The 19429-nt window shown below is 31.0% G+C and overlaps 2 protein-coding genes across 3 annotated transcripts; both read left to right on the plus strand.

The window, feature by feature from the left end:
• The first annotated feature begins 2611 nt into the window (after positions 1-2611).
• LOC102631205 (probable purine permease 4) lies at positions 2612-4104 on the plus strand. The gene has a single exon (XM_006468596.3). It carries the CDS (start codon positions 2824-2826, stop codon positions 3973-3975), a length of 1152 nt encoding a protein of 383 aa, XP_006468659.1. The 5' UTR covers positions 2612-2823; the 3' UTR covers positions 3976-4104.
• Positions 4105-14893: 10789 nt separating this feature from the next.
• LOC102614778 (ycf3-interacting protein 1, chloroplastic) lies at positions 14894-19386 on the plus strand. 2 transcript variants are annotated; one of them, XM_006468536.4, is made up of 5 exons: positions 14894-15449; positions 15594-15707; positions 17266-17346; positions 18490-18654; positions 19053-19386. In XM_006468536.4, exons 1-5 carry the CDS (start codon positions 15111-15113, stop codon positions 19068-19070), a joined length of 717 nt encoding a protein of 238 aa, XP_006468599.2. In that variant the 5' UTR covers positions 14894-15110; the 3' UTR covers positions 19071-19386. The 2 variants fall into 2 exon arrangements, with proteins under 2 accessions (XP_006468599.2, XP_006468596.2); XM_006468533.4 differs by having other exon boundaries at positions 19180-19386.
• Positions 19387-19429: the final 43 nt, after the last annotated feature.

Raw genomic sequence — 19429 nt, forward strand, 5'->3', positions numbered from 1 at the left:
TTTTAAAATCTTGTACATGAAAAATTACACTTTAGTTTTTTTAATTTAAAAAACAATAAGGTCCAACAATTTGGATCAAAATGGGGTAAATTATCCATTTTTGCCGATTCAATACATTTGTTTTTTGGGCAAAACAAATTATTTTTAAAACCAAACACATGAATAATAAATTCTGAGTGCCATTTTAATCTGTTGTGTATATACAAAGTGAGTAGAGGTCAAGACTTTGCCAATTTTACCCATAATAATTGACTGAGCATATTAAATAAATGGTTGGGTTGTCCCATTAATTTGTCTACTATAGATAAATATCAATATATAGATTAAAAAAAATAACCATTCATTATTACAAATATCAATATGGGCATTATTACGTGTAAAAATAGAAAATACAACCACCATAATCTGATTCAAATCATGAATTTAATTCACTTGTTCAAAATCTTAAATGGTAATCCAGCCTAAGGCTAGACTTGCCCAGCTAGATGCATTAATATTTATGAGCAAAATCTTGGCAGATATTATCTAATATTGGTTGTGTTACTAATTTTAGAATTATTCTCCCTACCAACTCTAAATCATCAATTCTCTCTTAATTGGTCTAAGAGTTCGTTTGGGAGTGTGGTGAGATAACTGAGCTGTCAAAGCCAGCTACTAAGGTGTTTGGTAACACTTGTAACTGGGCTTTGACAACTTAGTAAATTTTTTTTTTCAACTTATACTCCACAGTTATAACTTTTACTCCATAGCAGTTTAAAAGTTACAGCACTTTATTTTCAAACACACCCTAAAACATTGTTTTAAATAGTGCACAACAAACGAATCAAAGAGGAATTTGTTACATAATAAAAGGGAAAAGAAAAAACCATTTTCATAATTTTTAATTAGTTCAAAAATAATATTTTTGAAAGTCACACCAAACATATCATAAAAGCAAACCTGTTTTGGGCATACATTATTTCTAAATATACATGTGTTAGAAAACAATCATCGAAAAAGAAAAATAGTTTTGAAAAAAAAAATGAAGCAAGAAAAAGAAAATAAAAACAAAAACAATGAGTGTGTTAAGTAAAATGAACTAGGGGTGTTCAGAATCCAATGCGATCCGTTCAATCCGTCTGATTCGTAGAAATCCGATTCGTGGATTGATGGATTGGATTGGATTGAAAATTTAATAATCCGCAATCGGTGGATTGGATTTGGATTTACATCTGTAAATCCATAAAAATCCGTGAATCCGTAAAAAAAATTATTTAATTAAAAAATAAAACTTGTAAATATGACATTAGTACTTACTAGTAAATAAATAAGTTAAAATATAGTTACAATAACACTATATTATATCTTATCTGATAATAATATAAAATAAAAAAATATAGCTTCCAAAATAGTTAATTTCTATATATTGGTCTAAATGAATGAGATTTTTGTCTTTTTGGTGCATTATATTTTGAAACTTTAAATGTATTTTCTAGCTTTATTTAAACAATTAATTTATTTAAATCTTATTTAATTTTAAATTTGATCGGTAGTAAAATTATTTTTAATTAATTTTATTTATTTAGTTAGTTCGTGCATTGGACAAAATTAAAAATTTTCAGTTCGCAAATTAATCCGTAAAATGGCGAATTGGATATGGATTGGGTCGAATCCGCATCCGATCCACAGACGTATGGATTAGATTTGAATTGCATTTCACCGATCCGTGGATTGGATTGGATTGAAAATTTATAATCCGTAAAATCGTAGATCGGATATGAATTGATATCCAATCAGTAAAATCCGATCCACGAACACCCCTAAAATGAACCACGGCGGGCAAAGCTGGCAACGCATGCTAGAAATAAAAAAAGGAGGGACACTTGCGAGAGACCCGCTTAACTAAAAACCGAAACGCTCGGCATTTGTCAATGCCGCTGCCGTGACAATGCATCATGATTCATGCATCATTCATTAACTTTGTGTTGTATATATAAATTTATGAAGAAGAAGAAGATAAAGCAAAAGAAAGAGAAACAGAAACAGTCAAAGTAACCGTTTCAATTTCACAACTCTCTCTACATCTGTAGTTGCCATTTTCTAACAACTGCCATTTGTCTACGTTTCCACTTATTCTTCTCCTTTTCTCTCTCTCCATTAAGCACTCTACTAAATTCACGAATATATCATGTCATCTTCCATCTTATAATCATGCCCACCATCCACAATGTACCCATCAATCTTGTCAGTATATACATATTCAAACTTCATATTATCTTTTCTCTAATCTGTACTTATAGATTTTCCTTGTTACATAGATTATAAGCACCTAGTGTCCATCATCCATCCAATATTTATGTGCAATGTCGATTCCACTAAAATAATCTCCCTCTCTCTTTTAATTTTCCTTAAATGAGATGATGGATGGGGATGCAATTAAAGAAAAAAGCTTATCTTAGAAAATCAAACTCATTGATAATGATTGGATATTTGGCTAAAGCCTAAATCAAGCCGCCAACCAACCGAAATGACCATCACTAAACTCAAACAAACCTCTCCCTTATCGGCCGAAAGGTCCATCGAGACCCCACGATTTTAACATATAATAACCCCACCTTTTGGCTTAAATAAGGTTGCTAATTAATTATTAATTACAACAAAATCTTGAAAAGAAAAGAAAAGCAAATATATGCAAAAGCACATCATCATCATCATCATCCAGCTTCATCAATTTCACTGATCCCTTTATATTAGTGAAACCACTTAGTACAAAAACAAGCCCCACAACCACAACCGAAACACAAGTGCAAAATTCCTCTTCTCCCTCCTCTCCCATTCATAGAGATGAACAAGACCGCAACAGCAACAACACCACCAACAAGAACCCAGTTGCATGGACAAGGAGTAGAGGACCAAAAGGCCAAGACAAGCAAGAGCTATCTCGTTCTCTTGGTCACCAACTATCTCTGCCTCTTTGTAGGCTCAGTCTCAGCAAGCTTGCTCTCAAAGTACTACTTCAATCACAAAGGCTCAAGCCGTTGGGTCTCCACTTGGGTTCAATGCGCTGGCTTTCCTCTACTCCTCCCACCAATCTTCCTCCCTTATTACCTCTTCAAGTGCACCGAGCGACGTCCATTCTCACACTTCACTACCAAGGTCCTCACCTTGTCAATCTTGGTAGGCCTCCTCTTAGGCTTAAACAATCTTCTCTTCTCTTGGGGTAACTCATATTTGCCGGTCTCAACTTCAGCCCTCCTCTTATCATCTCAGCTCCTATTCAACCTCGTTTTCTCAGTCATAATAGTAAAGCAAAAAATCACCTTCTCAAATCTCAACTGTGTTATTCTTTTAACCCTAAGCTCAGTGCTCTTAGCCCTAGGCTCGGGCCATGACAAGTCTCCTGACTTGCCCAAATCGAAATATTTCATAGGGTTTTTTTGCACTGTTGGTGCTGGCTTGTTATTTGCTTTGTATTTGCCAGTCATGGAGATGATTTACAAGAAAGTTTACTGCTACTCAATGGTGATGGAAATGCAGCTGGTAATGGAGATTGCCGCCACGGCGTTGGCCACCGTCGGGATGGCGTCGGACGGCGGGTATCCGGAGATGAAGAGAGAGGCACAGACGGTTTACGACAAAGGGCCGGTGGTTTACTGCCTGACGATTATCGGCAATGTGGTGACTTGGCAGCTTTGCTTCATGGGTACTGCGGGGATGGTGTTCCTGACGTCGTCGTTGACGGGAGGGATCAGCATGACGGCGATTTTGGCCATGAACGTTATCGCCGGGGTCGTGGTTTACGGCGACAGTTTTGGCGGCGTTAAGGCTGTTTCGACTGTGCTTTGTGCTTGGGGCTTTTGCTCTTATGTGTATGGCATGTATGTGAAATTGAAATTGCAAGAGAAAGAGAAATTCGGAGAAGCAGAGAAAGTGGAGAGTCAGAAAGAGATGGTTCAGATTAATGTCACAACAGCAGCAGCTGATGCATCAGTTTGATTATGTATAATATATTATATCATATCATATGTGATGGTGATTTTGATTTTGGTTTTGATGACTGGATATGTAAATTAGATATATATCGACGTTATAATATTAATGTTATCCTTTTCTTAGTTCTATATATGATTCTTGTCAAACTTAAATTGAAGGTACGTGCAAAGCAGCTCAAATTAATTTTTTAATACTTGATACGTTATTCGAATACAGAAGTGTCAATCTTAAAATTTTAATTAAAAACCACTCACCCACTAATCTTCTTTGAATTAACTATAGAGAGTGCGTGATATGATAATTCGAAGGGATAAGGGATATGACTGTTTGAAATCATAGCCCATTCATGTTATCAACATCATTATCATTAGTAAACTAGATATAAGTTGATTAATAAATACAGCGAATAAACTGGAAGGGTTTCTGAATAAATATAGATCCATTGAAGGTGACCATACGACTGCTCACCAACTCAAGTTAATTTATTAAATATTATCATTTATTTATTTTTTATTTGGTGATCAGAATATGAAGGGAGGAAAGAAAAATAAAATTATTCTGACACTAGGTATCCATTTTGCTTAATATATAAATCAAAATAATTTCATATGTTAAACCTAGGATGACAAATTAAGAATCACACAATTTATTTAGAAAAGCATATCGTCCAACCGGACCACGAAGTCAATAGTTTTGAAAGCAAACTTAACCATAACGTGAGCCGCTAGACAACATATTTCTACAAAGTCTGCATTAATTTGATAAACTTTACTATTAAAGAATTGTATGACAGTGCATCATGATTCATGCCTGTAATGAAACATCTGCACTGGTGTCTTTTTATTTTCCAAAGTTTTGTCATTTATGTCGAAAATCATTAATTTTTGTAGGAAAATGAAAATATAAAACATTTATAGGAATTTGAATCAAACTAATTACTACAAGAAAACATGGTAAAAGACTTAAAAGTGAGAGAGGAGAGTAAATTAATTGGAAAAAAAGATTTTCTCTCTTTTTTTTTTCCTTCTCATAATCTATCCTAACCAGTGAAATAAATGGTCAAGAACTCAAGATTAAATTTTAAATTTTGATATTGACAATTAAGCCAAGTTTTTTTCGCTTTATTTATAAGTAATTCAACTTTTCCACTAGATTTAGAAGACTAAATGAGACAATGAGAGAAAAATAATAGGAGAGAATTCTAATCCTAAATGAATTAAATTACATGTACTCTGAAAAATAAAAATTACGTGCACAAACTCAATTATACTAAATATATTGCATAATATACCCTTTTAAGTTCTTTCTCTTATTATAGAAGTTCCAAATAATTTTCTATGGACAAATTTCTATGACTAGTTTTTATATATGTAATTTTAATTTATAAGATAATGGCGTCAAAATTCTTATATATATATATATATATATATATATGAGACCGAAGGTTCGAAACGAAGCTAAAGCTTAAACAGATAATGTTAGGAGCAGCAAAATGAACAAACGAATTGAATTCAAATCGAATTATAAATGAATTGTGTCAAAACTCTGTTGATTCGAATTCGATTCGTTTATTAAACAAATATTCTGTTTGATTCATTTACTATTCATTTATCCTATAACAAACCCATAATGAATCAAATCGAATATGAATTTGTTCACAAAAATATAATTAGTAAACTACTATTAAGCAAAATAAATATAAAAAGACCACAAATTTAAAATCCTATAAAATACAAATTTATTATCATTTATAATTACAATATTAGCCTTCAAACTTTAAAAATTTCCGTACATATTTAAAGATAAATAAGTAATTTAATTAAACAAAAAATTTATGAACTTCAAACGAATGAATCATATTTGATTCGTTTATAACTCATTTATTAAACAAATCCAAAACAAATAAATGAATCAATGTCCACAAATTTGGATTCAATTTGTTTAGTTAGCGGATCAAATTGAATTCTCCCATTTATTAAAAGAATCAATTTTTTTTCAAACATAAATCCATTTAATTCACATCGAATCAAATCGAATAAACTAATTTTGACCCAAATTGTCACCTCTAAATAACGTACATGTATCCCTAATAAATTATCATAAAATCATCTTAAAATTATATAATTGAATTATAGTTCTCAATTGTAAGATCATCTTAACATGGACCCGTTATCAGTTTTCTAATTTTCTGTGTAATTTTTTATTTTAGCTTGATGATTTCATTCAAATTTTTGTCTAGAAGAATGTACTGAAGATATATTTAATTTAGGCAACTTTTGGTTTGGGGGGAAAAAAAAGCTTTTGTTTATTATATCCATTGTTTCTACTAAATGAAAATGATAATTAATCTTAAATTGACATTTCGCACTAAGTGCCACGTGCTACGTCCTTGTTTTCAATATAAAGAAAATTTCTAATTAGAATAATTTAATACATAATTAGAGGACCAAGCTAATGTAATTTATTAATCTTTCATCATCCATCAACAAATTTTGTCCGCATACGAAACAAAATGAAGCACATTGTTTGTTGTCCATTACTTAAAAAATTGAAATTTAATTTATTTGTAGCTACACTAATGGTGATGTAACAAGGCATTAATGTGTGGATTTTGATTAAGCTTGTCTCCATGATACCTTTTTTAAGTAAGAACAAGTTAATTTGGTGGGCGTCTGTGTGTTTACTTATGACTTGAGTCTTTCTTTAATGTAAGTGGTGGGTCAACTAATAAAGAGAAAGCTACAAATAATAATATTGAAAATTAATCAATAATAATTAAAACTCTAAATTCTAAAATCCAATGGAGAAAGAGAGAGGTGGATCTTCATTGGTAGGGTAGAAACGTTGGATATTCTTTTGTTTAATTACTTAAAGATTTTACAGAAAAAAAATTATTACAAAAATATATTATCTTAATTTTGGCTCATACATGCATAGCTTTAAGATTTTCCAAATCTTGGCGAAACCTTGGATAGTCCTAGTGAAATTGTAACTCTAATTAATTGTCTTTTTTAAACCAAATTACAGGAGAAATGAGATGCCGTTTATGTCATTAGATGGGATTATAGTGAACCTTTTATTGCATGAAACTTTAAATATATAAAATCATGAAGTACGTGGGTCTTGCATGCTTAAAAAGTGTTTATATTATGTATTTTATGTACGTGGATGGACATATCAATATATAAACCAGAAGATACAAATGGCTGTCTAGTCAGCTATGCCATTTTTACTTATATTATTATTAAAAAACAAAAAAAAATACAATTAACAACTAGTGGGAAGAAAAAAAAAGTACAAAATACAACGGTCTATCAATAAAACCAATTACTAAAAATAACTATTGAGGGTAATATATAAATGATTACAGCATAATTTTTTCTGATTGAAATATACACATGTTCTTTCAATATGTCAAAAGCATGTCGGCATTTCAAATTTTTACTTATTAAATTAAGGGTCTAATTGCATTGAACTTTACATGTGTGTTTTTTTTTATTGTATTCAAATTATTTACTAAATTTTTACTCTAAAATATTAAATAGGTGAATATAATACATACATCCATTTTTTTTTTTAAACCATCCGGTTTTCGGTGATCACATTGGACCTTGATTAATTCGAATTCGGGGTATAGTCATAGTTAAAACTTCTTATCCCTCCTAAATGATGTATTTAGTATAAATTGAACCCGAGAACTCTTCGCACAAACCCAGCCTACATTACCAACTGAGCCGCCACAACCATTTGGTATATACATACACCCCCTTTAATTTGGTCTTAAAATATATTACTCAAATGATCATAATTATAGAGAAAGGACTAAAGGAATACCTCTTTAATGCTTTGTCTTTTTTATTTTTATTCTTTTCCTCTTTAGAAGGCAGAGCTTATGTTACAGCAGTTGTAAGTTACAGCTATAAATTTTTGAATCCTCAAAAAAGTTAATAATTATGAAAAAGTCAATAAATTTTAAAGTTTTATTTTAAACCCCAAACTACACTGCAATAGTACTTCAATTTGTTTAAGTTTTTTATTTATATTTATAGCAAATTCAGTACCAAGTTTTTATTTTATCTAATTGAATCTCTAACTTGTTTAATCTTATATTTATTAATTTTTTATTTATTATATTAACAATTTCTTACTTTAATATATTATTATCTTCAATGTGAAGTTTTTTATTAATTGTTTAACCTTATTAAATTTTTTACTCATTTGATCTCCTAACTTTTTAATTTGTTTGATGTTTTCTTCATTAAAATTATTAATTTCTAATATTTTGTTTACTTTTTCTATATCATTTATAAATAAATTTGGGTTTCCTAATTAATAAATATAGTGAAATTCAATTTAATTGATTATTTTCCTGCATGTACAAATCATTGATCAGATTAGAGGATTAAAATCTTTCGTAAGAAAATCCTCTTTGTATATAGCTACAATGTGGTATCGTTTGCTTTTTCTAAATCATTTATAAATAAATTTGAGTTTCCTAATTTATTTAATAAATATAGTGAAAATCAATTTAATTGATTATTTTCCCACATATCTGAATCATTGATCGGATCAAAGAATTAAATTCTTTCATAAGAAAATCCTCTTTGTATGTAGTTAGAATGTGGTAACTCAATAATTTATATATTTTGTAAAATTATTAGAGATTCTAATGATTTATTCATTGTAACATCTTTTTAGTAATTTATTAGAGTCATAACATATTTATGACATATAATATCTCTTATAATCCAAGATGCTAAATATAAATTTTATATACATACATACATACATATAATCTAGTTTATTCTTAGGAGAGATAAGAAATTATAAATGCAGATAAAAATATATATTCAAAATTTGTAAATATTTATGAATATGATAATTATTTAGATCTTTATAAAAATATAGTAAAAACTTTAAAAATTTTTAAGAATAAATGTAGAAGAGATGGTTAACAAAGTCATTTAGTTATACAAAATTAATGAGGACTTACTTGAAAAAATAAACAAATATGTGATTCAAAATAAAAAATATTGTAAAAAGCTATTACACCCGTACCTCGTTTTAGGTTAAAGTTATTTTCATTCATTGGATTGAAAAATATTAAAATCCAACCACCCAAATATACTGACTGTTTGTTATAGCAAATGTAACATAAGCTTTGCCCTCTATCAAATATAATATAATTTTAACTTTTAATGATGATGAACTAGTTAAAGTACTAGCAGCCAGTGATCTTAAAAAGTCAACTAAAGCAAATTTTGTCGAATTTGAATATTTTATTACCGGACAATGATTTGTTGATTAGTTGAATGCTTGATGTTTGTCGGGATTTAATTGTATTTAACAAACCAAATAAAAGAAAAAATAATAAAAAAAAGAGCAGCCCACTTCCGTTTTGATTGATTTGCTTATACCATCCCTCTCTTTCCAGTGAATTAAGATAATCATCTTATAAAGCTCCTTTGGAGATCCATTCATTATACTTTATAAGCAACATTTGAATAACCCTAACACTGACTTATTTAATAATCCATTATGAGCTAATAGTGTATCATCTCAAGAATAACGTTTTAACTTTAAACAATTAAAAAAAAACTTTAAACAATAAACCCATCGTATTCATTCAAACATACTTGATAAGTGAGACTTAGATGTTTGATGATAGTTATTGTTTATAAAGAGTTTTATGCGTTATATATTGTATAGATACTCTTTGTTAAAAATTTTACTACAGGTTTTTCTTCATTATTAATTGTATCAAAATAAATACATGCACAATAAAAATCTAACAGATGAGAGGTATGCAAATCTCAATTTAATTTTATTTTTTGGATGACTCGTAACTCGTAGGTTTAAGAGAGCATATAAAACAAAAAAGACACATAAATTAAATTGACATGAGTGAATAATTAACCCCTAGGCCTTAGGTATTAAGCAAAGCATATAAAACAAACACAAGCCTTAAAAGTGGGATTAATTTGTCCCAGAATCAATAAAGAAAAAGAAAAGGGAGATTTTACACCACCATATATGTAGACAAAATTCACGTTCTGAACTTTATAAAGTTGATTATATCCTAGCAAGTAACAATTTTGGATAATTCGAGACGGATTTTATTTTTCACCATGAAATACAAGCTTTAACTATAAAGGTTAATTTGAAGATAGCTCAAGTGAATAAAGCAACGTACAAGCTATCGAGAAAGAGAAAGAAAAGAGATCAAGATTGTATATATGCACGACACTGACATTGGCATTGGCACCTGTAGGACGCCGTGCATTGACAAATAGGCTACCCTAAAGCTAGAGATAAGAGACAGTTACTATAGCTGAAATATTATCACTGGATCAAATTGGTAGGGAGAAAGCAAAGGCAGAAAAAGCCCTGATCCTGATGGATCACGATCAACGTACTACTAGCTGCTTTATGAATTTGCGGTGCCCAAGGGGCGTTGTTGCCAGTTTGCCACTTCAGGGGCGGCTTGTGATATATCTATATATATATATATATATAGCAGGACTTGCCTTTATCTACATTCTGGTCAGCCTTATATCAATCTTGCTTTTTAAAGAATCATACACTTGGGAGTTGGCTCCATCGGTATTATCTCTCTTTTCACAAAATAAAGATTTATGATTCCAGCTTTACTGATCAAACCGCGACAACGAATTTTGTGCCTTTATTCTCTCTCTCTCTCTCTCTCTCTCTGTATGTGTGTATATATATATATATAAACTGTTCGTACATTTCCAATCGATATGATCCAGCCATCCATTCATTTATATTATCCAGATAAAAGGTTAAGGTTAATAATTATTATAAGGGTAAGTACGCAAGCATGCATCAAATAGCGGCCGGGTGCTTGTTTCTTTGGACAGAATTCCATCAGCAACGAGCGAGCACATGAAACAAGGAAATGAGGATTCAAGGAGCCTCACGTTCACTGACCATAAGAATATATTGTGCAATATATGTAGGCATTTGTTGTTCGGTGGTTCATCCAAGTGTCACTTGTTTCGGTTACTAAAAATCTAGGCTTCTTATATGGGCTTTCACTGACCAGGCATTTCACATGTTCACTTTCAAAGAGACTTCATGGAGCGTAATTCTTTCTGACCCCACGCATCATCCCAAATGCAGTCCCATTTTAACACTTTTATTTTCATTTATGATTTTATATACATACATACATACATACATACATACATACATACATACATACATACATACATACATATATAAAGAGAGAGGGAGAGAAAAAAAAATGTTCTAGTCCGGAATTTTAAAGTGCGGAAACGTCTGAAAAAACACATAAACCGTGTGATTTAAGCGTTTTAAATTTTAGGGAAAAGAACACAGAGACCCCCAACGTTTGAATAAGGGACACAAAACTCCCTAATATTTTAAAAAAGACACTCAGACCCCCATTTGTTAACAGTAAATTATAATTTTACCATTATACCCTTATAGCATATTAAAAAATAATTATTCATTATCCAATTTATTTCTATATTATTAATAAAATTACGAATATAACTTTATTACCCAATTTTTCTATTTAATTTTTATCAAATTTTATCTTCAAACTAAATAAATTTTATCCATTGCTCAAAAATAAAAATAAATTAAATTGATTATTAATATAATAAAAATAACGATTCTCCATATGTTATTTCTTATAATTTCTTATATATAAATTAAATTGGTAATTTCTTAAAAATAACAATTCTCCATATATAAATTAAATTTATTTTAATTTAATATATGTTATTTTTATATTAAATATATGTTATTTTTATTATATTAATAATCAATTTAATTTATTTTTATTTTTGAGCAATGGATTAAATTTATTTAGTTTGAAGATAAAATTTGATAAAAATTAAATGAAAAAATTAGGTAATGAAGTTATATTCGTAATTTTATTAATAATATAGAAATAAATTGGATAATGAACAATTATTTTTTAATATGCTATAAGGGTATAATGGTAAAATTATAATTTACTGTTAACAAATGAGAGTCTGAGTGTCTTTTTTAAAACATTAAGGAGTTTTGTATCCCTTATTCAAACGTTGGGGGTCTCTGTGTCCTTTTCCCTAAATTTTAAGTCTTTAAAACTCCACAATTTTAAAATTTTTCCTAACATTTACTGCACTTTATGATTCCAGACAAAAAAACTATATATATACTCACACATACACTCCTAGCCATCCCTACTTTATCACGCACCCAATATATATAAAATAGGAAAATGATAAATGTCGAGAAAATGGGGAGAAACGACATCCCAAGTTGCCGTTTTGCTCTCTCTCCTCGCCATTTATCGTTTAAAAATTTGATAAAATTAATGGAAATTGTGCATTTCGTTATCTACATCACACTTAATCAAAATTTAGTAATTTTCACACAACTTAAACTAGCTTTCTCAAATTCACAACAATTCTACCAGCTGAATTAAGTCTGTTGGATTTTCACACAACTTAAACCACATACAACAAAACAAAAACCACCCAATTCTGCAATTTTCACAGCCACCAAAGTCACCACACCTAGAACCCAAATCAAACCACATACAACGAAACTAAACAACCCAATTCACCCTCAAAACAACAGCGGTCATGTCGTCGTCAGTGGTGCCACACCGACAGCTCCTATTCGTTATTGCCTCTATTCGTCACCGTCGTCGTCAGCGGTGTTGGTGATAAGATGTGGCTGCGGTGGTCGACGATGGTGGTGTTGGAGAGGAGTCCTTCGGGAGAGAGAATTTCTAAATTGAAGGAAAATGCAAATTGAAGGGTGAGAGGATAAGCTGAGAGTGATCTGCTTTCTGGATTTCATTTGGATTTTTTTGTTAATTTTTATTTTTTTCATTATTTTATCAAATTTTTAATTGATAAATGGCGAGAGAGAGAGAGAGATAGCAAAACGACAGCTTGGGATGTCGTTTCTCTCAACTCTCTCGTTGTCTAGTAGCACTCTATAAAATAAAAAACTCTCTCTCCAACATTAGTGTGAAAGTGAATATTTCTTTAAAGTTTGTGGTAGGAACTAGGATGGTTGGTTTTAATATAATTTAATATTTCAATTTTTACATTTATTATAGTTAAAAGATATTCTCTAAACTTTGGATATTTTCAATTTCTAAATTTATTCCCAAGTAATATTACTAGAAAACAAATAATACTAGCATCTCCTTTGTCAAAATATGCAGTAATAAGCATACAATCATTACTAGTGCGTTTACTTCATGGAATATGAATGGACTGAGAATGGGAATGAGAATTAAATAAAATGAGAATGAGGAATGTGAATGAGATTCCAATGTTTACTTGGGCAAAAATAAATGGGAATGAGAATGTGTTAAAATATCATTGATGTGTTTACTTAGCAAAATAAATGGGAATGAGAATCAATTTATCAAAATATCCATAGTATTAAATAATGTAATTTTCATTAACTAGATACATATATAAATATTATTATAAAAATTATATTAAATAATAATAATAATAATGATATTTAAAATAATAAAATTAATAAATTTTGATGATGATGATAATAATAATAATAAATAATGATAATAATGATAATATTAATAAAAATAATAATAACAATAATTAATAATAACTAAAATAATAAAGTTAATAAAATTTAATAATAATAATGACATTTAAAATAATAAAATTAATTGTGATTTGAACAATGGTAATTCGGGAAATATAAAAAAATTATAGGGATACAAAAGCAAACATGAATTTCATTCTCATTCGCAACCCCCCATGTGAATGAGATTCTCAATCCTTATTTTTAAATTATGTGGGATCCACACATTTTATTTTTATTCTCAAATTATATTTTATCAAGTAAACATGAGTTTTATTCTCATTCATTCATTTTCTTTCATTATCTAAACCCTTAAGTAAACACATTATAAGTGTGTGTTGTTGTTTGGGGAGGGGGGGGGGTGGGGGGGGGGAAAGCGTTCTTGTCATAAACTCTGGAGTGGTCCTGGCGGAGCTTTCCCCCTCTACATTCTTTATAACACCCCTTTTGAATTTTAGTTCTTAAAATATCCCCAATTTAATTTATTTAATACTAATTATATATTAAAATCAATCATCTTACTACAAAATTTTACTTTTAAAAATAATATTTCTCTTAAATTTTATTTCTAAAATAAATAAAAACTTTTAAAATCTTTAATTATTTTCTTCTAACTCTATAGTTTCTATCTCAATAATCATAAACTCTTATAAATGTCTCTAAAAAAATTCAATTAAAATCTAAAATATAAATATAAGTTATGAAATGGGACGGGTGTAATTTTTTTTTTAAAATTTCATTTAAGTCTTTAATTAAATATCCATTTAAAATAAAAATAATTTAATTTATTTTAGTTATTTAAGTAATTTTAATTAAAAAAGATTTTATGAAAACTTTTGGTCGGGTCGAAAGACCGGCTCTAAACTCAGGTCACTTTTGCATTGAGGCCAGATTTTACCAATCCAAGAGAAGAGCCCAGCCCAGCCCTCGGCGACCGCGAGCCTCAATTTATGGGTTAATTAACACATAGGCACATAGTTTATAAATTATTACAATAAAGTACATCATTTATATTATGTTTCATATTATGATTTTCAATTTGTCATTTTCAAAAAATCCATTTAGAAATGGATTAATCAAGTCCAAAATTTGAATTTCATACCCTAAAATCAGCTTTTCTATATGCTGATTTATTTCAGGGATATAAAATTAAATTATTGATATCACCAGTAAATTATTATATTCAGAGTATAACAATTTAGAATAATTATATAAATTATATCCTTATTTGAAATATTATAAACAAGTAGGGATTTGAATGTTAGTATCCAATAGTTAATTTAAAAAGCCAATCTGTTACGCTGGCCACGAAATCCAAGAAGTGAGAAGCAAAATTAACCATACGAATGAAAAAGAGTCTCGGTGAAGCAAGCAACAAAGAATAAGCAAAGCAAAGCAAAGCAAAACAACGATAGAGTTATACAGAGCAAGACAGGGGAATTGCTCATCTGGGAACTAAATTCATGCTTTGAATTTGATGAAGGAAATACAAAAGCTATAATAAAGTCTTTTCAAGCAAAACAAACAAGATGGCGGCAACTTTCCCGCAAATGCCGCTTGCTTCACCCATCATCTCACGCCACGGCGACAATCAGATCAATCAACACCATCCCTTGTTTGCCGCTACAAGTTGGAGAGCTTCAAAGCTCTGTCTTTGTTGTAGCAGAAGGAGTAGTCAAAGGGTTGTTGCTTTGGTTGGTAAAGGAGACACTGATCTGCGTGTCGCTCAAGAAAATGATCTGCAAGACCAAGACCAAGAAGATGAAGAAGAAGAAGAAGAAGCGACCCCAGAAGACTTGGAAAACATTGCTCAGGTTAAAAGAGTTTTAGAGCTTCTCAGGAAAAACCGTGACATGCTCTTCAGCGAAGTAAGTGTTAGCATTGTTGAATTTTATTTATTTCTTAGCATGCATGCATTTGAGTTTGGAGAATTTATATGAAATTATACATTTTTGTGTATCTCTGCATTGAAGTTGTGTGAAAAATTGGACTTGTGGCTTCTGAATTTGTAGGTTAAGCTTACCATAATGATTGAGGACCCAAGAGAGGTCGAGAGAAGGAGATTGTTGGGGATTGAAGATTCCGATGCTCCTACTAGAGATGATCTGGCTGAAGCTTTGGAGCAAGTAAGTCCCTGCATTTTCATTTACTTTTGATGTTTTTCAATTTGTAGCCCAACAAAACATTTGAATTGAAATTATCTTGGAAATTTCTCCTCAAGGCTAAAATATGAAATGAGGAGTTACTTGAATTTGTGAATATTTTGTAATTTAGAGAATAGTTTACAAATGGGAAAGATGTTGCAAAATTCAATGGTGATAAAGGTTGCTGTAGATTAATATATTTGTTAATTGAAAGATCATCTAAAGAGTTTTAAAGTCCATTGATCTCTTCTCATGATACTAAGTGGTATTTTGCATTGTACTTATTGAAGCAATTTAATGTCTATAGGCTTAATAGAAATGCATTTAAGGAGAGTTCTTATGAAATAATCTTTGCCATCTATCTCCCCCGACTCTAGTAAAGGAAATGCATCAATCGGCAAGGTCTGAATATTTTATTTCAATTGTTTTCTGTGGTTCTTGCTGCATAATTAAGGAAAAAAGCTGTTTCAGATCATTGTTAAAGGAGATGATAAGTGTGTCAAAAGTTTAGGTGCAGACAGCAAACCACAAGATTTTTTGAGCTGATAATAGTATCTTAGTTTGCAAGAGAAAACAACCTGTATGTAATAAAAATGCACCAGGGTACGTATAGCAATACGGCTGTTGTCCAGTTTGACAGGAGAACCTATATAATGTGGCATAACAAATCATTTTCTGAAGCAGGTGAGGGGGAAGCCAGACTCTTTTCATTTGTTAGAAAAAGTAGAAAATAAACCTTGGGGGCCCCAGATACTAGAGCTTAGTTCTATGAGGCCAACTGGACTGACAGTTACCTTTGTCCTCCACTAAATGGTATTTCTAAAGCAGAGTGAACACATAATCCCATCATTGCAGAAGGGTCTCTATCTCTATGTATTGTTAATTCATTCTACCAACTTAAGTTAAATATATTTCAGGTAAGAGTTTACCTGGGACTGACCCCTAGGTGTCCAACACAGGAAATAAGTTGAGGAACTCTTCTCAATGATTCATACCCCTTTTTATGTCATCTAAGGTGCTTATTGGTCTACTCTGTCTGGGGTTATACTAGGCCATTCTGTCCCAGATGGATACATTAAAAATCACAATCTTTGTTAATGAAGTTCATTCCTCAAAGACATGGCAAGCCGTGTCTTGGCGCCTGACAGGCAAAGCCTCTTGGGAATTTGACACATCTATTTTCTAAAGAAATTGTAGCGTTTATTGTCTCAAAGAATTGACATGTGGCATTTGGTACAAACAATACATAGGTAAATAGTCACTAGCAAGCTAGTGTATGGATCTAGGTGAACCAGCACAGAGGTGTTGGAAGGAAATGCTCAGGGTAATTTTTTTTTTATTCTGCACTAGGTTTTGTGTTATATTATCTCCTCTCCTATGTTCAGTAGGAGTATCCAAGCTTTTATATAGCAATGCGGTCAAGTGTTAAAAGACACTACAGTCTAATGTTTGAGCCTTAAAGCTTAAAAGTCTACTGATAGCCTCAAATCACTTTTCCTCGCTTGCAAGATTGATGATGATTTAATCATTTGTCTACCAGGTGAATGAAGGAAAGGTCCCAAAAAATCGTGTTGCGCTGCGAATGCTGGCCGAGGAAATGGTCCAATGGCCTAATTTAGAGGTATAAACATACTTTGAGAGCATTATACTTGTTCATGTTGAGATGTGTGATATTTGCATGTGCACATACATTGAAACAGGGCAACTAGCGTTGATTAGTGTACACTTTTCTCTAGGTTGAATTTACCGTTTCGGTCTGAAATTTCTTCCCATTTATGCATGGCTTGAGGCAGAATGGCCTTTCCACTGTCAGCTTTGTACAGATTCCCTATCTTTTATATGATGTATTGTTGATAATTTCTGAGTGGTTTCATAGATTTTACTTTGCAGGGTCTATTTTGTAACATTTTATCTATTGTAAATTACTTAGTACACGATGGAAACTTAGGAATGTCTACTGGCTTGTAGTATTTCCTAAATATTCTTAATCTTGTGGTAGATATTAAACTATACAGCAACCAGTTTGCTTTTCTTTATTTTCAAAATTGTATTAACTGTTTCTTTATAGAAGCACCTTGAAAAAGAAATGTGAGGACCCCATTAAAGACTTCTCATGGATGAAAACTTTGCTTGAGCAACAAAACAAGAGTATTTTCTGTATTTTGATGGATCTAAAAGTTGTATGCTGAAGACCAGTAAAGTCTATATGGATTATGTTTCCTCCATATCTTGCTCATACTAGAATTTTAGATGCTTCTTTCCTTGGATTTTGGGCATTTCAAATGCAATTTTCGCTCTTTCTTCATCACATCATACTTAGGAAACTCTCCTTTAAAGATCATGTTCAGCTTACCATTTTCTAGATTTCATATGGAGTTCCTTAATGAAAAGGGAGCCTCTCATTACATGGTAGGTCAAATTAAGCTGAATTTTACAGATGGATCCAAACATTATAGTGTCTATAAGCTGTAAACTTTTCATCTCAATCAATTTTACCTATCTTTTTGGTAAAAACTTTCCTAAGCTTAATACAAGCTTCCTGAACATAATTTGATGCCGTTTTGAAAGAAAATTTCTTAAAATTTAATTTAATAGCTTTATGCTACATTTTTCTTTTCCAAATTTCCTTTAACTTCTGCATCTGTGTAGCTCTTCTTCAGGACAAGACACTGTTAAGCATATGAATTACCGATATTAGCTAATTTCCTTGCTAATTTATTGATATTAGCTCTGTTTTTCTTTTTTCTTTTTATTTTTTGAATAGGTGGAAGCAACAAAGCAGAAGCCTAGCAAATCCTTGTATGCTAAAGTTACAGACACTGGTATTGATCCTGAAATGGCTGCAAAGAGACTGAACATTGATTGGGATTCAGCTGCTGAAATTGAAGATGCGGGGGGTGGTGATGACCCAGAAGTGCCTTCCGCTTTGGTTTGTTTTCTTCTCTCCCTCTCTCTCTGATATCTGTGTCTGGCTATTTTTCAGTTTGGAAGAAAATTTTCTGTTTACCATGACTATGAGGCTGTCTTTGTCCAATGTATCTTGGAGTTGCTGCTGCTCTCATTAAAGTAGCAGCTGTTAAACTGGTCAAATTCTAAAAGATTATGAACAAATTATTACTTGCTGTTACCCCCTTATATTGTGACTGCTACTTTGTCATTATACCGATACTAATTGATTGCCTCAAACTGATTATTGAAATTTACTTTCTAATTCAAAGGTTAATCCACAAAAATGTGGGGATCAAACCCTATGGGTAAACACAGTTTATTACAATGTTACATTATTGAAAAGCCAGTTGACTAATATGATTTTTAAAATGCTTTTAGAATATGAATGCTGATTGAAGTGCACATCTTTGTGAGGACAGCATTAACACACCGACTGTTTGGAATTGTGAAATTCATGTTCTGCAATCGTTGGGGATTGTGACCAAGGAAGCTAATTGTCTTGCAGGGTTATGGAGCACTGTACTTAGTCACGGCTTTTCCAGTCATCATCGGGATCTCTGTTGTCTTAATTTTGTTCTATAATTCTCTCCAGTAGAAATTTTGTCTTGTCATTTAACTTCAGTGTATAACCTTTGTGTCGCCAGATTCAACAGTCCTGAATTAAATTTGTATATCACATTAGTGAAGTGAAATAACATTTCTGTTGGATGTACATTTGTAAAGTAGTTTTCCTCTTTTAATTGGTCATGAGCTAT

Source organism: Citrus sinensis, chromosome 2, assembly GCF_022201045.2.
Source record: "Citrus sinensis cultivar Valencia sweet orange chromosome 2, DVS_A1.0, whole genome shotgun sequence".
In the NCBI taxonomy this organism is placed as follows: Eukaryota; Viridiplantae; Streptophyta; class Magnoliopsida; order Sapindales; family Rutaceae; genus Citrus; species Citrus sinensis.